Source organism: Equus asinus, chromosome 14 (genome assembly GCF_041296235.1).
Source record: "Equus asinus isolate D_3611 breed Donkey chromosome 14, EquAss-T2T_v2, whole genome shotgun sequence".
In the NCBI taxonomy this organism is placed as follows: Eukaryota; Metazoa; Chordata; class Mammalia; order Perissodactyla; family Equidae; genus Equus; species Equus asinus.
This window is the reverse complement of record NC_091803.1, coordinates 40,208,102-40,228,112: the sequence shown is the minus strand read 5'-3', so window position 1 is coordinate 40,228,112 and position 20,011 is coordinate 40,208,102. Positions and strand designations below refer to the sequence as shown.

Sequence of the window (20,011 nt, the reverse complement as noted above, 5' to 3'; positions counted from 1 at the left end):
GACATCATAGAAACAGAAAATGGAGTGGCGGTTCCCAGGGGCTGGGAGGGGCAGGAAATGAGGAAATGTAGGTCAAAGGTACAAACTTCCAGTTATAGGAAGAATCAGTTCCGGGGATCTAACACGCAGCATGGTGACTGTAGTGAATAATTTGGTATTGTATACTTGAAAGTTGCTGAGAGTAGATCTTAAGCATTCTCACCACGCACACACACACACACACACAAAGCTATGTGAGGTGAGGGAGGTGTTAATCACCTTGATGTGGGTAATCATCCCATAACATGTATGTATATCAAATCATCATGTTGGACGCTTTAAACATATGCAATCATATTGTCAATTATTCCTCCATAATGTTGGGAATAACGTCTTCCTCAGTGGATTCCTCAACAATGTTGGGAATGCCCGGAAACGCTTCATATACATCCCAAGCCCCAAGAAAGGAGAAGCAAGGAGCGCAGTAACTCCAGGGCCGTTGCTCTCATTTCCCAGCAAGTAAAGTGATGCTCAAGGTGCCGCCACAAAGGCGTTGACCTCACATGGAGCAAGAAATGCCTGATGTCCGAGCCGGATTTCGAAAAGGGAGAGGCACATGAGATCTAACCGCGACGATTCCTTGGCTACTTCAAAGCATTTCAGAAGGTTCATCTGTGTTTTATAGACGACAGTAAAGCCACGGACTGCGTGGACCATGGAAAGCTCTGGGCTGCTCTGAAAGAAATGGGCGTGCTCAGCGCTTGACTGTCCTGACACGTAACCTGTGTTGTGGGCAAGAAGCCACTGTCGGGATGGAAAATGGAGACAGAATGGTTTCCTACAGGCAAAGGTGCCAGACAAGGGTACATTTCATCTCCCCATCCGTTTAATCTGTACGCAGAACATATCATGCAAAAAACTGGGCTAGACTCAGAGCAAGGAGGAGCGAAAACCGGTGGAAGAAATATCAACAATCTGAGATACGCAGATGACACCATCTTAGTGGCAGAAAGCAGCAGCGACTTGAAACAACGACTTCTGATGAAAGTGAAAGAAGAAAGTGGCAAAGCAGCCTGCGTTTGAATGCCGAGAAGAGAAAAATCATGACTAGAGAAGAAGGGCATCACTTTAACGTGGACAGCAAAGACACTGAAATAGTTAAAGATTTTGTCGACCTTGGTTCAGTCATCAATTTAAACGGAGACTGCAGCCAAGACATCAAGAGAAGACCGAGAGTAGGAAGGGCAGCAAGGACAGAATTAGGAAACATCCTCAAGTGTAAGGAAGTCTCGTTACAGACTAAGGCCAAGATTGTCCACATCGTCGTCTGCCCAGTTACTAGGTACAGGTGCAGAAGCTGGACAGTGAAGAGGACTGATGGGACAAAGTGGCTCCTCTGACCTCTGGTGTTGTGGGAGAGCTCTGCGGATGCCCTGGACCGCCAGAAAGATGACAAGTGGGTCCCACAGCAAATTAAGCCTGAACTATGGCTGGAGGCAAAAATAAGAAAACAGAGGCTGTCCCACTTTGGGCACAGCATGAGAAGGCAGCATTCTCTGGAAAAGACAGGCTGGGAAAAGGAGAAGGCAGCGGGAAAAAAGGAAGCCCCAGTATGTGATGGATGGACTCCTTAAAGGAAGCCACGGGCATGAGTCCACGGGAGCTGAGGACAGGACACTGTGGACGTCACTCATTCACAGGGTCGCCAGGAGTTGGGTGTCGACTTGACCGCGTGTAGCAACAAATGTTGGGAGAAAAGAAAAAAAGACGAGGCGATGACACACAGCACGTGAAGACAGCGACAGAGATTGGAGAGATGCACCTACAAGCCAAGGATTGCTGGTGACCACCCGAAGCTTGGCGGGAGGCCCGGACCGGATCCCGTCCTAGAGCCTTCAGATGGAACACGGCTCCACCGACGCTTGGTTTTGGACTTCCAGCCTCCGGAACCGACACTGAAAAACACAAATAAAAGAGTTCCCTGGCCAGCGCCGGCTCATCGCCTGCCGGCTTCCACGCCTGTGAGGTTCTCTGGCACCAGGACTGGGCAGCATCCGTCCCCACGGCTGGCACCCCTTCTCAGAGAGGCCCCCGCCCCGGGCTCCCACACTCCCCTTTTCTTCTCTTTCCCTTTTCCATAGCACGTACACCGTCCAACATGCCTCATCTCGCACTTGCTTCTGTGTTTGGGGTCCGTCTTCCTCCAGGATAATGTAACCCCTGTGAGGGCTGGGTTTTGCCTGTCTGTTCTCCAGCCCCAAGCACACTGCTTGGCACAGAGTAGGTGCTCAGTAAAGACTGGTTGAATGAATGAAAAACTGAGTGAATGAATGACGGATTTAGTGAATGGATGATTGACGGGCTCCAGGGCTCAGTGTGTGTTTGGGAGTGGGGATATTGCAGACAGAAATGCAGGGCAGACTGGGGGTGGGGAGCACCTCAGGCTAGGCCAGCAGTCCCCCCTCCCTTAGTCTGCTCCTCATCACACTGACCCCGCGGACCCCAGCAATAAAGACCAGAGCCGACCTAGGCCCCACTCAACCCTTGACAACCCAGATGGACTTTTCTAGAAGACACAGGAGCCCGTGGGATGTCTCATCTCCTGGGGCTCTGCTGGGCCCTGCAGCAAGAGGACTGCGCGGTGCTGGGCTGCGAGCAGCTGTCTGGCTCACGTCCAGCAGGTGCCCCACTTCAGCCACCTGTCTGCCACCAGCTCCACTGCTTCCCTCTCCCCATACCACCTCTGCAGTTACGTCCGTTATACTTTGCTTTAAGTTAACTCACTTTTTTCCCCCCTAAATAGATTGACTTAAAAAGGAATGGATATGTCACTACCATAAATGGAAAAGCAAGACGTGTGCCCCAAATAGAAGATAATTGTAAACATAAATACACAGAAAACCACATGCTGTTCAATTCTAGCTCAAGTGTGGGTTGCTCAAGATTATGAGCCGGAGGTTGGCTCCCTCCTGGTTGTAAGGGTGCTGAGCCAGTGTTAACGCTGCATAACAGCAAGTGAGGCTTTCTCCCCTTGAAGGAGAATTGCTGTGTGATTCATTGCTGGGTGACGCCCTCTCTGTGTCCCCCCCTTAACCACACCCTGCAGAACTCACTGGTGGGTCACCTCTCATCCTTTGGGGAACCCTCATCTGGCCAAGCAGTTTTCATTTCCTTTTCAGGCCTGGAACCCTTACGGGGATGCTCCAGGAGCTGACGCTTGCCCAGCCTGGTGGCCGTGAGCTGGGCAGGGAGGCCCAGCTGGAGTCTCCCCTGAGGCTTCTCTACTCCCCAGCAAGCCCCTCCCTTGTCCCAGCGCCTCCAGCACCCCAAAGGAAGCAGGCACGGGGCCAGCCTGGCACAGGGCAGGCCCAGCTGGGCCCCGGCAAGCCCCAGGGAGCCAGGGTGAGCTCATCCCTCACCCTTAATTATCTTCGTGACTAATGAGCATCTGAGAAGCTCCATGCCATGGACAGGGAGGACCCCGGGGACAGCAGGGGGCAGGGAGCTTCTACAGGCCAGATGTCACCATGGAGGGAGGTGGCAGGAGCCTGAGAGAGGAAATGGGCTTGGGGAGGGGAGCCATACTTCCTGCCTCTTCTTTGTAGGGGAGAAAGCTGGGGCGAGGGCAGGCACCTAGGGTCGAGGTAAAGCACAGCAGTCTGCAGCCTTCCATGTGGCTCAGATCCGGGCTCGGTGCCCACCACCTGTGTGACCTTCAGCAAGCGCCTCAGCTCCTCAGTGCTCAAAGCGTGGGCGCGAAACCACCGGCACCACCCCGTAGCGAGTGAGAAATGCAGACTCTCAAGCCTAGACCTACTGAGTCGGAATCTGCATTTTAACAAGACCCCCAGGTGATTTCTGTGCACATGTCCCGCTCTGCGCCTCCGTTTACCCACCTGGAAAATGGGGAGTAAAATGAGTTTATGCATATGTACTGCTTAAAACACTGCTCACTGCTGTTACTGTTATTGTTATTGGTATTATTGAAGCAGTTCACTCTGGGCAGGATGGTGGTCGGACCCAGGAGGGCTACACCCAGCCCCCCACCTCTCAGCACCCGGAGGTAGGTTTCATGGGACCCACTAGGAAGATGAGGAGCCTGTGCACAGAGAGGTGCAGTGACTTGCCCAAGATCCAAATGCGGAAGGCCAAGTTCACTCCTATACCTGTCCGACCGGATTACTAACGTGAACAGTGAGTGGGTGGGAGGGCTTCCTCTGCACCGAGCACTTGATGGGGTCACAACCAGCCGGTGAGGTTGACCTTACTGTCACCCCCATTTTTCACACGACAAAACTGAGGGACAGAGAGGTTAGGCTGCTTTTCTGAAGCTACCCAGCAGCAAAGACTGCATTTGAACTCTGCAACCTGACTCTCAACTTCTATGTCGTGCTGCATTCTCCAGCACCATTTCTTTCTCCCAGAATCTTTTCCCCAGAGCGTCCCTGCCTCGCCTGTCACCGCTTGGCCAGCCCTGGCCCTGGGGCTCCGAGCATGCTCCCCCTACGTCCTCCCCATTAATGAGGTCTTTGTGAACTTGAGGCTGGGACCGCAGAGGCCACTGGAACTGGCTCTGTGGGACGAAGCTGCTTCCTCGGGCTCCGGGGTCCCAGGTGTGGCTGACGGGGCAGGAGCCTTTGAGGGCAGTGCTGGGCAGACTCAGGAGCAGGAGCCATTCTGAGTCCCTCGGCTCTGGCGTCCAGGGCAGCTGGCCTGAAGCTGGGCTTCCCTCTGCCTCTGTGTCCCCCATTCCTGCTTGACCCCTTGTTCACTGCAGAGTCTGGCCTCTTGGCTGGGCTGCAGCGGGGCCAGGCCTGGAGCCCTGCAGTGTGATCACTCACTCATTCCTTCATTCAACATACATGCCCACAGTATCTACTGTGTGCCAGGTGCTATTCTGCAGACACGGCAATGAACAGAACAGACCAAGTCCTGGGAGAGACAGACCAAAAGTTAATCACGCACCCCGAAAATGTGCAATTCCACAAACGTGCAATTCCACAACACCCAGGAGGGAGAATGACAGAGGGGACCGCTCCTGGGTGGAGGTCAGGCAGGGCCCTCCCCAGGAAGGACATTGAAGGCGAGATGGGAAGGATGAAGTGCAAGAATGTTTCAGCTGGAACAGCCCGGGCAGAGGCCCAGGGGTGGGAAACAGCTTGGTGCATCTGAGGCAGCAAAGACACCAGCCAGGCTGGAGCGGAGGAGTGAGCAGAGCCTGGCCACACCGCCTTGTGAGCTGGGGCTCCATCTTCTCCCAGAGGGTCTGCTTGAGGCTGGAAAGATGTTTCCAGCCGACAAGCCCCCCCCCAGCTCCCAGGATGAGGGGCTCCACTGCCTCCTCCTGCCTTCCAAGCCAGAGGAGGTGGGCCAGGGTACTTGGGCCATAGAGGCCTTGAAGGACCCACCCTGGCCCCCTCTTGGGGGCCCCAGCTGGCCACAAGGAGGTGTCCTCTGGCTGGACTGCCTTCTTGGGTGGACCAGTGGAGACTGCTGTACCAACAGCCTCCTCGGTGTCCCCAGACAGGCAGGTCTGGCCCCAAATCCTGCCTGCATCACAAGCCGGCTGTGGAACATCAGCCCTTTGGAGCCACGGGTCCCTCCTCTCTAAAATGGGATGGTTCTTCCTTTCCAGGTCGCCTGGAGAAAAGGTGTCGAGAGGTTGGAACGGCGCGTGGCAGTCGATGGGCGCCCATTCACGGGGTTATTACGTTGAATAACCGTGATGACAAGCGACCGAGGGGCTGCAGACTCCCCGCAGCCGCAGCCCGCAGCCCGCAGCCCGCAGCAGTGAGCGCTCCGTGATCGCGGCGCCCCGTTTGTCCTTTCGCGGCCGTTCCCGCAGCGGCGGGCGTCCCGGCACGTGGTGTTGCTCCATCAACGCTGAATGAATGAAGGAAGGAAGGAAGGAAGGAACGAGTGAAGGACCGGCTCGCTTCCCGAGCAAGGACCTCCAACTCGGGGGGCCCGCCCCTCTCCTGCCTCTGCAGGGGATTCCGCCGCTCCCCGCTTCCAGGCAGCACTCTTCCCTGCCGCGTGCCTCAGTTTCCCCCTCTGCACTGAGGACGGCAAGGCGGGCGGCCTCCGGGGGTGGGAGGCAGGGCTCCGGGCGCGGGCCCCGCACCCACGGCGCCCAATCCGCGCGCGCCAGCCCGGCCCGCCCCCCGCCCCCGGCGCCGCCGGCCGCGCCAGCCCCCTCCCACCCGGCTCCCCGGGCCCGCGCGCACGTGACCCGCCGCGCGCCCCGCCCCGCCGCCCCGGCGCGGGCTCCCACTGGCCTCGCCCGAGGCCCCGCCCCCGCAGGGGCGGAGCCGGGGCCGCCCCGCCCGCCGCAGAGCGGGGCTGCGTCCCGACGGTGCGCGGCGGCCGGACCGGGCTGGCGCGCGGGCGGAGCCGGGCCCGCGGGGCTGCTGCGGGCGATCGGGCCGGGCTGCGGGCGGCGCCATGGTGAGCGGGGCCGGGCGGCCGGGCGCTCGGGCGGCGGGGGCCGCGGGACGGGAAGGGGCGGCGCCGGATGCGGGGGGCGCGCGGGGCTGCTCGGCCGCGGGCGGGGGTCTCCGCGGCGGGGGAGGGGCCGCCGGGGCGGGGGCGCGGCTTCGGGGGGAGGGTCTGTTCCGGGGGGCCGCGCCCGCGGGCGGGGGTTCTTTGTCCGCTGCGCTGCGGCGAGATCGGGACAAAGGAGGCGGCGGGGGGCGGCGGCCGCTGCGCGGAGAGGGGGGTGTCCCCCCGCCGATGATGCTCCCACCGCGGTCCGCGGTTCCGCGCCCCGGGCCGGCCGCCGGGCTCGTGGGGACACTTCGGGATTTTTAAAAATAATGGAGGGGGCGGGGGTCCTGGCAGGCCCCGGGTGATCAGGAGGGCGCCCGGGGGGTAGGGGTGGGAGTCCTGGCAACGTCTGGCGCCCCTTTCGCAGGTGGGGAAACTGAGGACGAGCCGCAGCGTTCGGTGCTGGGTTCCGTCGGCGGTGACTGCGCGGCGTGGGCATGACTGGGTCTCGTGGTCCCCCGTCCTCCCGCCCCGGGCAGGCGACTGTAGTTGCCTCTCCAGCTGTCGCTCCCCGTCCAGCTGTCGCCCCCCGGGCCGAGCCCCCTCCTCCCTCCAGGCTCGCTTAGCTCCTGAGCAGCGTGGGGGAGACGACAGCGTCGCCTGGCGGGGTGAAATGAGACGGTGCGTGGAGCGCGCCTGGCACCGCGCCTGCACGTCGCCCGCGCTCAGCACGCGGGAGCTGCCCGGGCGCTTGTCATCCCTGTGTCCCCAGCATCGAGTCCTCGGCCCCGGCCACCCAGCCAGCCCTGGGGGGGGCGGGGGGGACAGAGTGCAATTCATCTGGTCCTCAGGCACGGGAGTGGGGAGGTGGGAGTCAAGAATATGACATTTTAGTGTCGAGGTTGAAATCTGGGATTCTGGATCCAGGCTGCCTGGGTTTGAATTCCTGCGCAACTACTCTTGAGCTGTGTGACCTTGGGTAATTGACTTAACTTCTCTGAGCCCCAGATTCTGTGTCTGCAGAGTGGGCGTGGTAATAACTCAACTCGAGGGTGTTTTGAGGCCGAAAGGAGCTGATGTGTGTGAAGTGTTTAGCTCAGAGGCTGGCACATAGTAATCATCGCCAACTTTCGTCAGGCATCTCCTGTTATTACCAAACTTGTTTGGCCAAGTGGGCTGACCCTGGGGCAGCCTGTGTGAATGCCCAGTGGCTGATTCACAGGGTGGGGGCATGAGCCTCAGGCCTGGGCCCCAGGAGAGCTGCACTGACCTTGGGGCATTCCCCGGGCAAGCCCGAGCCAGCTTCCTCTTGTGCACAGGGGAACCTAGGGGGTTCTGGGGCGAGTTTCCTCTTCAGGTGGGGGGGGGGGTGAGATGGGTGGGGGCTGGAGGAGGAGGTGACATTGGCCGCAGAGCTGGGCACAGCCCCGTGATTGTTCGTCAGCCCTCGGCATCCCCGCTGTGCCTGGTCCTGGCTTTTGGATGGCAGGGACCTTGGGTGATGCGTCCTCGGGTCCTCGGTCCCAGTGTCTGCTTGGACCTGGCCCAGAGCAGACATTCGTCTGTGCCCTGGTCGTGCCCAGTAGTGCCCCGTCGTGCCTACAATCTTACGTTCCTAATCAGAGACCGGGCAGTGCATGTTTTCGTTTGTGAACTGGGGTCCCTGAAAGAGGCGGATCCTGGTTGGTTGGCACACTCTGCAGATGGCCTTGTTGGGGGAGGGGGCCTGGCTTAACCCCTAAGGGCATTGCTGGAAGTCCCTGGCCTGGTAAGCGGGGCAGCCCCAGAAGGTGGAGGCTGCAGGGCAGCAGTGGCGAGCTGGTGTCCAGCTGGGCCACGTGACACTCGTGATATGCCCAGTTAAGCGAGAAGGTGGCAGCGTGTCCCTGCCCAGGCTCGGTGCCCTCCTGGGAGGCAGGTCCTTGGTGGGGGTGAGGGGATCCTGAGGGCTCACTGTCCTCCCTGTGGCACCCAGCAGGCCATGGTGCCTGGTGACAGGCAAACCTGGTGGCCCTGTGGCCCTTCCATTTTCACGTTTCTTATCACTTCTCCTCCTTCCCACGGCCTGGCTGGGGAGATCAGGGCCTCATTCCCATTTTGCACACTGAGAAATCGAGGCCACTTGCTTGGCTGGGTCACAGCAGCTCACAGGAGCTGGTGGAGGGGTGGGCTGGGCGAAGGAGGGGACCCAGATCTGCTCTGCTGCTAACTGTGGCCCCCTTGGGCCTTGAGTGTGTGGTGTGACCTGTGAAGGGGGGTTAAGGCTTAGTTTGGGGGTCCCATGAAGAGGCAGGGGTGACTGGAACCCCGTCTTACATTAGGGAAGACCTAAGCTGTGGGCCTCAGGGACAGCAGGATGGTGGGAGATGCCTGCTCTCAGCTGGCTGGTGGCTGGGACTGGGACTGGCCTTTGAAACACATTGCTGGGCAGTTCAAAGGGGTGGCCTCTGCAGATGGTGAGGCTGGGCTTCAGAGCTGGTTTTTCCAGGAGCAGTGGTTGAGGCCCGAGGGTTGGGCCACTTTTGGCCCAGGGAGGCAGGACCGAGGGCCCTCGGAGCAGGAGGGGGCAGCGATGGGGGGGACTGACCCTGGATGTTTGGGGGTCCAAATGGCCTTGGCATCCAGTGCCGGCCTTTGTCCTGACTGAGGGAGCAGGCAAGGAGATGCTCCAGAGGTGGTGGGGGAGAGTGGTCCGTTACGCACCCCAGAGTGCCCGGAGATGGCAGGCTGGCTGGCCCTTGGTGCTGGGAAGACCCCTACCTGTGCTCTAATGGGCCACACTTCTGGGCTCACATCCTGGGCGATCCACTCCGACTCTCTGGGCCTCAGTTTCCTCATCTGTAAAATGGGCGTGGTAACGGTGAGCCGCCTCAGCCACCGGGTTCATGACTGCAGAGGATAAATGCTAACTGCTTCGACGATGGTCCCGAGGGGGTCCAGGCTTCCCATGCGCCGTCTGGGCATCTCCCCAGCCCATGCTGCGGCCCACCCTGTCCCACCCCGTGGGCTCTCCTGGATCTGGGGAGAGGTCAGCTGACTCACAGGAGCCCCCTTGGCTCAGAGGGGCATCAGGAAGGCCTGGGAGGGGCGAAGCAAGCGGGTGGGGTCCAGCGCAGGCCAAGAGAGTCTGGGGGAAGCGGCCAGTACCCTCAGGCTTCAGGTCTCCCCTGGGCTGTGTTTCTTGGCGGCCCCCCACCCCTGGCCCAGCCCCAGCACTCGTGGAAACAGCTGCCCTCCCCAGCTCAGGCCTGCCCGGCATCTACTTGCACATGTCGCTCCTGCCCCCGCACTCAGGCTGCAGCCTGACCTCCCACGCAGGCTGCCAGCTTCCTTGAGTCTGTTGGGACAGGCATGGGGACCTGTGCCCAGGGTCCCGTAAGTGGCTTCAAGGTTAGGGAGCTGGCTGAGGGGGGCGGGGAGGGAGGGGTGACAGCCTTGATCAGCGTCTCCTCTAACTCATCACTCTGTCCCCGGGCTTGGAACCCTCAGCAGACATTTCTCCAGCACCTGCTGTGTGCCGATCATAGGGCTGGGGACCCAGCAGCAGGCACAACGGACAGTGCCCTCTTCTTCCAGGCTCCGAGTCCACTGCGGGAAGGAGCCAGCAGCCAGGGAAGACATTCCCTGACCCAGGGGACTTCCAAGCAGCCAAGAGCTCGGGGAAGTCAAATGAAGTCGTGCAAGGAGATGGCAAGTGTGGGGCCGGGGGGCATCTGCAGTCATGGGGGTCTGGGAACACATCCCCCAAGAGGCACCTGCTGAGAAAGTCCCGAATAATAGGAAGGAGCCAGTCACGGGACAGTCGGGGAAAAACATTGCAGGCAGAAGGAACAGAAAATGTGGAGGGCTTGAGGTCGAGGCGGGGGAGGTGGTAGGAAGCTCGGGGAGGCAGGGGGTTCGGGTCCTCTGCCAGTGCCGGGGAGGGTTCTGTGCAGGGCATGACATGACGTGATCAGATCTTTTACAAGATCAGTTCTCAGGAAATACCTGCCGAGCGAGTGAAGGAACACACACACACACGCGCACACACACACGTTCAGGCGAGGGCCCGGGACCTGGCATGAGTATGGCCTGGTCACCTGGCTCTGCCCACCCCTCCTGGCCTGGGGCGGGGGCAGCAGACAGGGCTCTGAGGCCACCACTCCCCTCAGAGGGTCTCTCTGAGCTGGGGCTGCCTCTGCCTCAGTCTCCTCGTTAGTCCTCGGACCGCTGGCATTCCCCTGGACTGTGGGCGCCTCCTGGGCTCCCCGCCACCACCATCCCAGGTCTTGCTGCCGTTGATTGATTTCCCGCTTCCTGCCCCCAAATCACCCCCACTCCCCAAACACACACACACTTCCCCTTCCGAATTGATACTGACTGGGCTTCCTGTCCAGGAGCCTGGGGCGAGGGCAGGTGCCCTGGCAGGCGCTGGACCCGAGAGGTCCAGTGGAGAGAGGGCGGCGGGGAGGGCTGAGGCGGTGGGTGTTCACTCAGCTGCAGCCAGCAGGCTCTCTGGGAGGGAGGGGGTCACTTGTCCTGTCTGGAGGCCTGAGAGGACAGAGCAGAGCTGTGGGAGCTGATAGCAGCCCTGATGGCGGCAGAGGGGCCAGGATGATCTGTGCACTGGAGGGCACAGAAGTGTGCAAGGGCACTCCTGGAGCGCACAGCCCGATGGGGGAGGCGGGTGCTAACCAGATGGCGGAGCTACAGAAGCCAGGGTTGCAGACTGAGGCTGGTGCCCGGAGGGAGGGAGCAAGTGCAGTCGCAGGATGAAGAGACCCTCCTGGACCGTGGCTCTGGAGGGCTTCCCCACCTGAACTGGAGTTAACTAGGTGCCGGTTTCTCTGCCTCCACACTGTGGAGTCTTGGGGCCAGATCTTTGCCGGTGGGGGGCCATCCCGTGCGCTGTGGGATGTTTAGCAGCATCCCTGGACCCTATCCACTCGATACCAGCAACCCTCCCACTGCCAGTTGTGACAACCAAAAATGTCTCTGCACATTGCTAAACGTCCCCTGAAGGGCACAGCCGCCCCCAGTTGAGAACCACTGAACAAGGGTAGGAGAGCAGAGCATTTGGGCAGAGGGACCTGCCTGGGCAAAGGCCTGGAGGCAGGAGGGAGCGCGGGGTCATTTTGGCTGGGGGCAGCGGGGAGGGGTGCAAGGGGTGGGAACGCATCGTGTCCGGTCCTGTACGTCACTGTGAGGACTTGGTGCCTTCCCGAGACGGGGCGCTGGCTGCAGTGGGCCCGCACATGTGGACCAGGGAGCCACCGTGAGCGCTGGCAGCGACTTGACGCTGGAGGTGGTCAGAAGGGGGCCGACTCCAGGATGTCGCCCCGACTCCTGCCCAGGACCCCTCTGCAAACGCGGGCGCGGTTCAGGGCCGCACTCCAGGGTCTGCGGCGTTTTCCCAGGGCCTGGTCCCCAGATGGACTTGGGCTTTGACTTGGCTGCCTTTGACCCTCAGGCAAATCTGGCCTTGGGGGCGGGTCGGGAGACTCCTGGTGTGGAGAAGAGTCATTTCTAATCAAGGCTGTGACCGCTCAGGGACGGCGGGTTCCATCCTGTTTGGAGGGCAACCTTCCCTGGCCAGCGCTGTCCACCTGTGTTGAGGTCAGTCTGCTCAAAACGCTGAACTCGGACAGCCAGCTCTGCCTGGGCGCTGGCTTCTGCTTCGGGCTGGCCCTGTGCCCAGGGCGTCACCTCAGCCTCAGAACCACCTGGTTGTTGGTTACTGTGCTTTGCTCCGTTTACAGCAATGCAGGAGAAATAAACAAGTACAGGGTCCTGGGGCCCCGGCGAGCCTGCCAGCTCCAGCACCTCCAGCCTCAGTGGGCGTCACTGGCTGGGCCTGTGGGTGCCACCTAGAGTCAGACCTCGAGTGGGGGTTCTTGTCTTCTGTGCTTCCTGCAGCTGTGCTCTCCTTAGCCCCCGACCAGCTCCATTAACAGGAGGATTCGGGGTTCAGAGAGGTGGAAGCTGTTGTCTGAGGTTACGCGATGAGGAGGTGGCGGTCCAGCATGTATACCCCCTCGCTGCCCCCACTGAACAAGCTGATGTTCCAGGTCCGGCTACCAGGGCCCTCAGCTCCTCACACTCGCCAGCAGGCCCTCTCCTGCCTTCAGAGCCTTAGCAGATGCCCTTCCCCTGCCAGGAACACGCTTCCCCGAGGGCTGGGTCTTCCTGCACGTCCCAGTGTCAGATTGCCTCCCTGAGTATCCCCTGCCCCACTGGCTTAGCATCGTGGCACCCGGTGCCCTGTGTTCGTGGCATGGCATTCGTAGTGAGAGGCGTTGGGTGTGTTGACCCCTCTGCGGTCTGGCTCTGCACCAGGCGCTGAGCTTGGCGAGGGCAGGGCCGGGCTGTCCCACTCCTGCCCTCCCTCGGGCTGCCATCTTCCAGGACCCTGCTGCCTGGCTTCCTCTCAGATGGTATGTGGTGGATCGGGGCTCTCCCCCGGTGGCTGCAGTTCCCTTGTGGGCAAAGCCTGTCACCGCCCCCCCGCCCCCACCCCAGCCTTTCACAGGTGTTCCGGAAGACTCGGTTCAGCTAGATGTGTTGCCTGTTTGCAAAAGGGGCTGATGTCATTTCCCTGCTTTTGAGTCCCTCATGTCTGGCCATCAATGAAGCACTGCCTCCTTGTAGTTGCTGAGCCGTTACTGAACACCTAGTGGTGTTCCGGAACATTCAGCTGAAGCAGACTCTCTCTCAGCCTCTGCTGCAGGGGGGTTGCAGGTCTTGGGTGCCCCCGTTCCCTGCATCTCAGGCTCCGGGGCTGAGCGGGGGTGACTGAGGGTATGAAAGGTAGTGAAAGAAGGGGACTGGGGTGAGCAGCGAGGACGCTGGTGGCATCATGAACAGAGAAACAGCAAAGGCCAACCAGAGGCTTTTCCCCTGGGATGAGGGCGGGACGGTCAGGCTTAAGAACAGATTAAAAATAGACCCCGTGGAGGAGCCCAGCCAGCTCGCAAGCTGGCAGGGTCCCCAGCAGAGTCTCCGATGTAGCCTCGTCTTGCTTTCTCTTCCAGGGCTCTGGTGTCCCGCCTGAGTTCCAGCCTTGCTGAGCCGGTGCCCCCAAGAGCTTCCTGCCGTGCCAGCCTCCCCGAGCATTGACCATGTCTATTATGGACCACAGCCCCACCACGGGCGTGGTCACGGTCATCGTCATCCTCATCGCCATCGCCGCCCTGGGGGCCCTGATCCTGGGCTGCTGGTGTTACCTGCGGCTGCAGCGCATCAGCCAGTCGGAGGACGAGGAGAGCATCGTCGGGGATGGCGAGACCAAGGAGCCCTTCCTGTTGGTGCAGTACTCGGCCAGGGGACCGTGTGTGGAGAGGAAGGCCAAGCTGACCCCCAACGGCCCAGAAGTCCACGGCTGAGCTGGGACGCGGGGGCTCCTGGGCCTGTTTGCAGCCAGCCAGGAGGCGCGAAACCACGGACATGCCGCCGTTTGAGAGCAAGGCTTGACACTGCTGGCATGGCCTCGCAGGCTTCTTCATCGCATGCACTGACTCTCGGGCTCCCAGCTGTCCCCAGCCGGGACTCGGTGGCCTTGGGCGTGCCCTCAGCCTCCTGCTGGGGCTGCCCATTGCAGGCAGTGGGCAGGCCTGACCTTGCGGGGGCTCACGGCCCCATAGTGCTTTCGTTACTTGAATGTTTAGCTGAGCCTGTTTTTGATGGAGCTACTACTGTAAGGTGTGAACTCACAAACCTGTGAACTGTAAATAGGCCCCTGAAGCACGTCCTTAAGCCTTTTTTGCTGATTTTTTAAAACATTGTATAGAGCACATGGGACTGACCGACCGGACTCACGATGGCTGTGGGGGAGGGTCTCAGACACTTGGCGGGGCCTCTAATGTATATAACACGTGCGTGTGCATGCAGAGGAAGTGAGTATCAGTGTCAGGTCTCACGGCCGCCCAGAGGGGGTGCTCTGGGGATTTCTGCTTGGTTAGCAATGGATGAAAGAAGAACCACGCCCCCTCGTTCTCTAGGTAGACTCGGTTGGTCGGTGGATTCCAGTTCCTGTTGATAGTGGAGTTATTGCAAGGAAGCTGCTGCGGCTGCCTGGGAGCCGGTGAAGGACGAGTCAGGGCACGAGTCCTGATGGCTGCCAGGCGTCCTAGTGGCAGAGCAGTTTCTTGCCCCTTTGGTCTTGAGCATGCTGAGCACTCCCCCGGCCCGGTCCGCTACAAACCCCAAAGCCCGTGGAGGCGACCTTTCTCTGAAACCCAGTTGGCCCAGGAAAGAGAAAATTGTGGTTTTTGGTTGTTGTTGTATTTAACATTTTCTGCACTGGAGGGCAGGGGGAGGGACTCTGAGGGTTTTCCGCCCCCCTTCCCTTTCTCACAAATTAGCTTCCTTCCTTCTCAGATTGTCACCCACCTGCTGGGTACTGGATTTCGCTTTCCTCAGCGGGTCACCTGGAGGAGAGTCCCCTGACCCCGCTCTAGGAGCACCGAGCCTGTGCCCGTGCACGCGGGGGGCCCCAGGTGGCTCTGACAGCCGCGCTCGGTGGGCTCCAGGGATGCAGGAGGAGAGTGGGTTTCAGGCCCGGGACTTGGTTTTCGCCCAGACGAGGAGTTGGTGGCTCTGGGCCGGGCCAGCGTCCCACAGCCTGCATCTCCAGGGGGACCCTTTGTGTGTTTCAGTGCCCTCGCCTGGATTAGCCCCACCACTGGAGGCACATCCTGAGCTACCCTGACCCAACGGGACTTGTGTGGGCATCCTTGGTGACAAACGGGGACCAGCCCCGGCTTGGCCTAGGAGCGCCGGCTCTCAGCATGGCCAGGGAGCCCCAGGGTGGCTCGTGGCTACCCCGCCCCCCTCCCCCTCCAAGCTCCAGCCTCCGGGTCCGGCTGAAGCCCACTCCTCTGGCCTCATCCGGGTCTCCTCTAAAAAGCATGTTGAACTAATGTCCTTTCTAGAACCCCGAGGAGGGGTCTTAGGGACCACTTATTTAGCAGCATCCACCTAAAGTGGGGGTCAAACAGGAATTAACAGCTTGGGGAGGGGAGGGGCTGCTAGGGAGGAATCTGAGCTGAGGGCAGGAGCGAGGGACCACAATGGGCTAGAGGGGCCCTTAGGGGGCAGCTGGCATCAAGACAGGAGAGGAAAGGTCTTTGGCCCCTAACTGGGCATGGGCAAGCGCGAGACCAACAGAGGCCTGCGGGCTGGAGTGGGGGACGGGGTGTGGGTGGGGCAGGGCGGCAGGAGTCCCAGAGGTGCCAACTGGAAGATGGGGAGCAGCTCTGCTCTCTAATGAAGGCGGCTCAAGAGGCACGTGGGAGCTCTAGGGTCTTGGACCCATTCCCCTCGCCTTCCAGAACTTCCGAGCCTTCTACCTCTACTTTCCGCAGGCAGCAGCACCCCCTAGGATGTGTGCCCACCCAGTACCTGAGGAGCCCCTGGGACTTGCATTTTCTGTCTCTGAGCCTGGCCCGGGAAAGGACCATGGCTTGGCCGTCACGCTTGCCCTGAGGTCTTTACTGGGCCAGTGAGGTTTTGGTTTTGAAATGATGAAACGTCACTTTCTCCTCCGTTTCTCTTCTCCAGGTCCCTTCTCCCCCTTGCAGCAGGCCCGTGGGTGTGGTGGCAGTGCTGGGTCACAGGCGTGGAGGGGCACTCACGGGGTCTCCGGGAGTGGTCGTGAAAGTGCCTGTAGAACTGGTGAACGGCCACATAATCGGTTTCACTGTTCCTGTTTATCAATAGCTACTTTTTATAGCATCGACACCAGAGCCGCACACTCAAATGGCTTAGTCAAGTTATGGCCTCTCATTGAATTCTCTCTGAATAGCCCGACTGTTGCGTTTAAGTTTTCTGACTAGTCAGGCAAAATTAATCTTTCATCCTCCGTGTCATCGCAGAAGCGCCAGGAGGGGGAACGGGGAGACAGTCTGACACTGAGCCACCAAAACAGGGACCGATTTTTCAGACAGATCTTCAAGTGGCCTGTGCTACTGTTTTGTCTCAAAGCTATCAACTCCGTGCAATAAGTGCAAGGGATGTCATCCCTGTTCAATAAAAGCTGAGTGACATTCAAACTGATTTTCTAGACCACTGAGAAAATCTTTATTTACAATAAATTTCAATAAAATTTGCATAAATATATTCCCAATGTACAGTTTTCACCTCTGATTTCATGTCATGTTAAATGTCAGTCCGTCCTGTTCTCGTTGCTCCTGTCGGACGCCAGCGTGGCGCTGCCGTTGGAAGGCGGGGTGCTGCCAGGTAGGCGGGGGGCACCTGGAGGTTCCGGGGGGACAGCGCGCGCCTCTTCCGGGGGAGTGGGGCTTTCAGCTCTGTCCTTGCCCTCCAGTTTCCGCTCCATGGTCGCCACCAGGATCTTGAGCCACGTGTTCTCGGTGAGGAGGCTTTCCGAGGCGTCGGCCAGCTCCTGGAGCTTGCGGGCCACCTCCTCGAGCTCCTGCGTCTTCTGCTCGTACAGGGCCTGCAGCTGCTCGCTGTGCAGCTGGAGCAGGCCGTGCTGCCTCTCCAGGGTCTGCTTCTGCCGCAGCAGCCGGTGCTCGTCCCTGCGCGCGCTGGAGAGCCGCGCCTCCACCTGCCCCTGCGCCCGCTGAAGGGTGCTGATCTCTGCCCTCAGCTTCCGGATCTCTCTCTCCAGGTGGGAGATGTGGCCCTGCTGTAAGACCGCCTCGCTATGGAGACACTCTCTCGTCGGAGGGGTCGCCAAGCTCGGGGGGGCAGGGGCAGGGTCTGAGTGATGCAGGATGAACCGCAGCAGGTTTGGGAGGGTGATGGGCAGGTCTTCGGGGTATTTCACACTGAGGTCCTTTCTGGAGAGAAAGGGGAAGGAGTCAGAGATGAGAGCCTCGCATACACCGTTGGCCCCAAACTGGACTGCGACTGAAGGTCAGGCCACTTATTTCCTCCCAAAAGACATCCCGAGGATTTTACTTACTGAAAGTCAGCGAGGAAAATGTAAATAACAGAGCAAAAAGTTTTCTACAAAGCTGAGGATGTCCCATATGCGCGTTCTGTAATTAAGGTGGCTTATCTCAAATGTGTGTCTGTTCCTGAGGACAAAGAATTCAGTTTCTGTTCACAACCTTCCAGGAAAGACAAGCGCTCCCAGGCCCAAGCCTAAAGCCAGGGACGCAGGGCGCGGGGAGCACGGGGGCAGAGGGCCTGTGTGCCAAGAGGCCCGGGGTGTGTCAGGAAGGGCGTCCTGGGGCAGGACTGTCACCCACATCACTTGTGGCCACCCACAGTGCTTGGTGAATTAGGAAAAACTTGAAATACTCGGCAAGCATTTATTACACATTATCCAAAGCAGGAGTTCTTCACTGGGGGTGACTGTGCCCCCACGGCCATTTCGCAACACCTGGAGACATTTTTATTGCCATGAGGAGGAAGGTGTTACTGGAGCCCCTGCCTTGATAAACAGACCAGCCGAGGGACTTGAATTCAGGCTGCTCGCACAGAATCAGGAGGGAGGGTGACATGAGGCGGGGTATCCCCAGAGCTTTGTTGCAAGTCCTGACTGGAAGATTCCTTTTTAGAACTTGTCATTTGTCTGACGACCAAAATTTCTACCACAGACCCATCTACCCCCGCGTACACAATCCAGCTGCAATACATCAAAACCACTGGCTTTATGGACGAGGTGGGCAAACGACGTATGGCTGCCTCGGAACACAGAAGGAGTGCAGGGCGAGAGACTCCGGGGCTGCGGCTCAGGGTTGGGAGCCCCCAGACGAGTGGCACCCCTGCCCCGCACAGCGTCGCCTGCCAAGGGGGTGGCAGGAGCATCCTGGCCTTGCAGCCTGCCCTCAGGATGAGGGGAGCCACCTGCGTGCTCAGTGAATGTCAGCTCAGGAAAACCACGTTGTTTTTTAAAAACCAGCCAGAAACCACTCATCAAAGCTGCCGCCCTCTGCACACAGAGCCAGCGGCCAAATGCCTAAGACAAGGCAGAAGGTGTGCTATTATTAATGGGTCGGCCTCCCTTACGAGCTAAGAGTCACGGGGCGATTAAAGTCAGACATGTCCCATTTTATCCAACACTCACGGAGACTCTCAGTACAGGGAATAATTGCAAACATTTCTGGGCTAAGTGTAGAACCATGCCCTCCTTTAAGCACCGTTTTCTTAACAAGTGAGCTTTCTTCAAGGGGGGCCTTCCAGCCATTCAACCGACAACTAAAAAGCTCCTGGAGCCTGCAGGCCAGCCCAGTGGCGCTGCGGTTAACTGTGCGCGTTCTGCTTCGGCAGCCTGGGGTTCGTCAGTTCGGATCCCGGGTGTGGACATGGCACCGCTTGTCAAGCCATGCTGTGGTAGGCATCCCACATATAAAGTAGAGGAAGATGGGCACAGATGTGAGCTCAGGGCCAGTCTTCCTCAGCAAAAAAAAAGGAGGATTGGCAGCAGTTAGCTCAGGGCTAATCTTCCTCAAAAAAATTTTTTTTCAATAAATAAATAATATAGTTAAAGACAAAAAAGCTCCTGGCCACTGTACAGTGTGTGGGAGGAAGGACAAGCAGAGGCTGGACCTGCCACCAAGTTCTGTTCTATTAAGAGCTGGCCTTAATAGGACAGAGAGTACATGTAATCGCCTCCAGGAATGAGCTGCCCAGACGCCTCAGTGTGTATCTGGACAGAAAATGCTATTTGTAAGCGTGCTATTTCAGACTTCCTCGAGCAGTCTCCGTGAATCTACCTAATGGGGATGCTAAAGTGTTTCCAAGCTTTTTAGAAGTAGCAAGGACAGTGTCAACACATGCTCCCAAAACAGTGCTCATTTCAAGCGTGGTGGCAGAAGGTCCCCCTGTCTACCGGACTCTCCTCTAAATCCACTAGGCGCACATTTAAATCTTTGAAGCATAGGGTCAAGTGTAACAATGACAAATCGGGTCTAAGGGTCTACTGCACAGGCGGGGCAGCCTCTCTACAGGAGTTAGGTTCTCCCCCGGGGACACATGACAACAAACCCCTCTTCAAGCTCCCAGCCCAGGGCAGGGCCAGAGCAAAGTCACACAGAGAGTGTGGAAGGAACAGCCGCTCTAAGATGCCCCGGCACATGAAGTCGGCCCCGCCAGGAGCAAGAGGAGGCCCAGGCCGCACACTGTGGCAGAGGACAAGCTCTTTCATGTGGTTTCTCTCTTTCAAGGTTATAAAGTCAGATGGGCTTGCTGTGGACAATTTGCAAAGCATGTAAAAAGCATACGAGATGCTTCCCCCGGGTCACCTGTAGACCTCACTCCTCCAAAATTATCACGTCCGCATCCTGACATCTTCCCTTCTGCACACGTTGTAACCCAGTGCATACGCAAATTTGTATTTTATCAAAACACATATGTACTTTCCAGTAAAAATAACATAAGCACCCGCACGTGAAAAAAGTCTTATCACGTGTAATCCAAATGGCCTTTTTCATTTCCTCTTCTGCCAGCTGTCAGCTCATCTCCTTGCCCATTGACCCTGTGAGCAGGCTGAACCTTCAGTGTGGACCAGCTCACGAGGAGCCGAGTTCACTTGTGACTGCCACTGACCTGCAGGAAAGAACAAGGCTGCTCCAGAGCAGCCAGAATGTGGTTCGCC

The 20,011-nt window shown here is 59.0% G+C and overlaps 2 protein-coding genes across 5 annotated transcripts in view; one reads left to right on the top strand and one right to left on the bottom strand.

The window, feature by feature from the left end:
- Window positions 1–6,289: 6,289 nt before the first annotated feature.
- Window positions 6,290–16,560, top strand: SNN (stannin). Of its 3 annotated transcripts, XM_044747667.2 has the most exons (3): window positions 6,297–6,426; window positions 10,042–10,155; window positions 13,476–16,560. In XM_044747667.2, exon 3 carries the CDS (start codon window positions 13,563–13,565, stop codon window positions 13,824–13,826), a length of 264 nt encoding a protein of 87 aa, XP_044603602.1. In that variant the 5' UTR covers window positions 6,297–6,426; window positions 10,042–10,155; window positions 13,476–13,562; the 3' UTR covers window positions 13,827–16,560. The 3 variants fall into 3 exon arrangements, with proteins under 3 accessions (XP_044603601.1, XP_044603602.1, XP_044603603.1); XM_044747666.2 differs by lacking the exon at window positions 10,042–10,155 and having other exon boundaries at window positions 6,290–6,426; XM_044747668.2 differs by lacking the exons at window positions 6,297–6,426; window positions 10,042–10,155 and adding an exon at window positions 6,893–7,146.
- Window positions 16,495–20,011, bottom strand: part of TXNDC11 (thioredoxin domain containing 11) — a 55,071-nt gene continuing 51,554 nt past the window's right edge. The window contains exons 12-13 of one of the 2 annotated variants that reach the window (XM_070484921.1): window positions 17,372–17,486; window positions 16,495–17,246 (exon numbers count right to left, since the gene is read on the bottom strand). In XM_070484921.1, the coding sequence (XP_070341022.1) occupies window positions 17,378–17,486 (109 nt within the window). In that variant the 3' untranslated portion in view covers window positions 16,495–17,246; window positions 17,372–17,377. The remainder of the gene's footprint in view (window positions 17,247–17,371; window positions 17,487–20,011) is intronic. The other variant, XM_014849959.3, reaches the window with a different exon arrangement.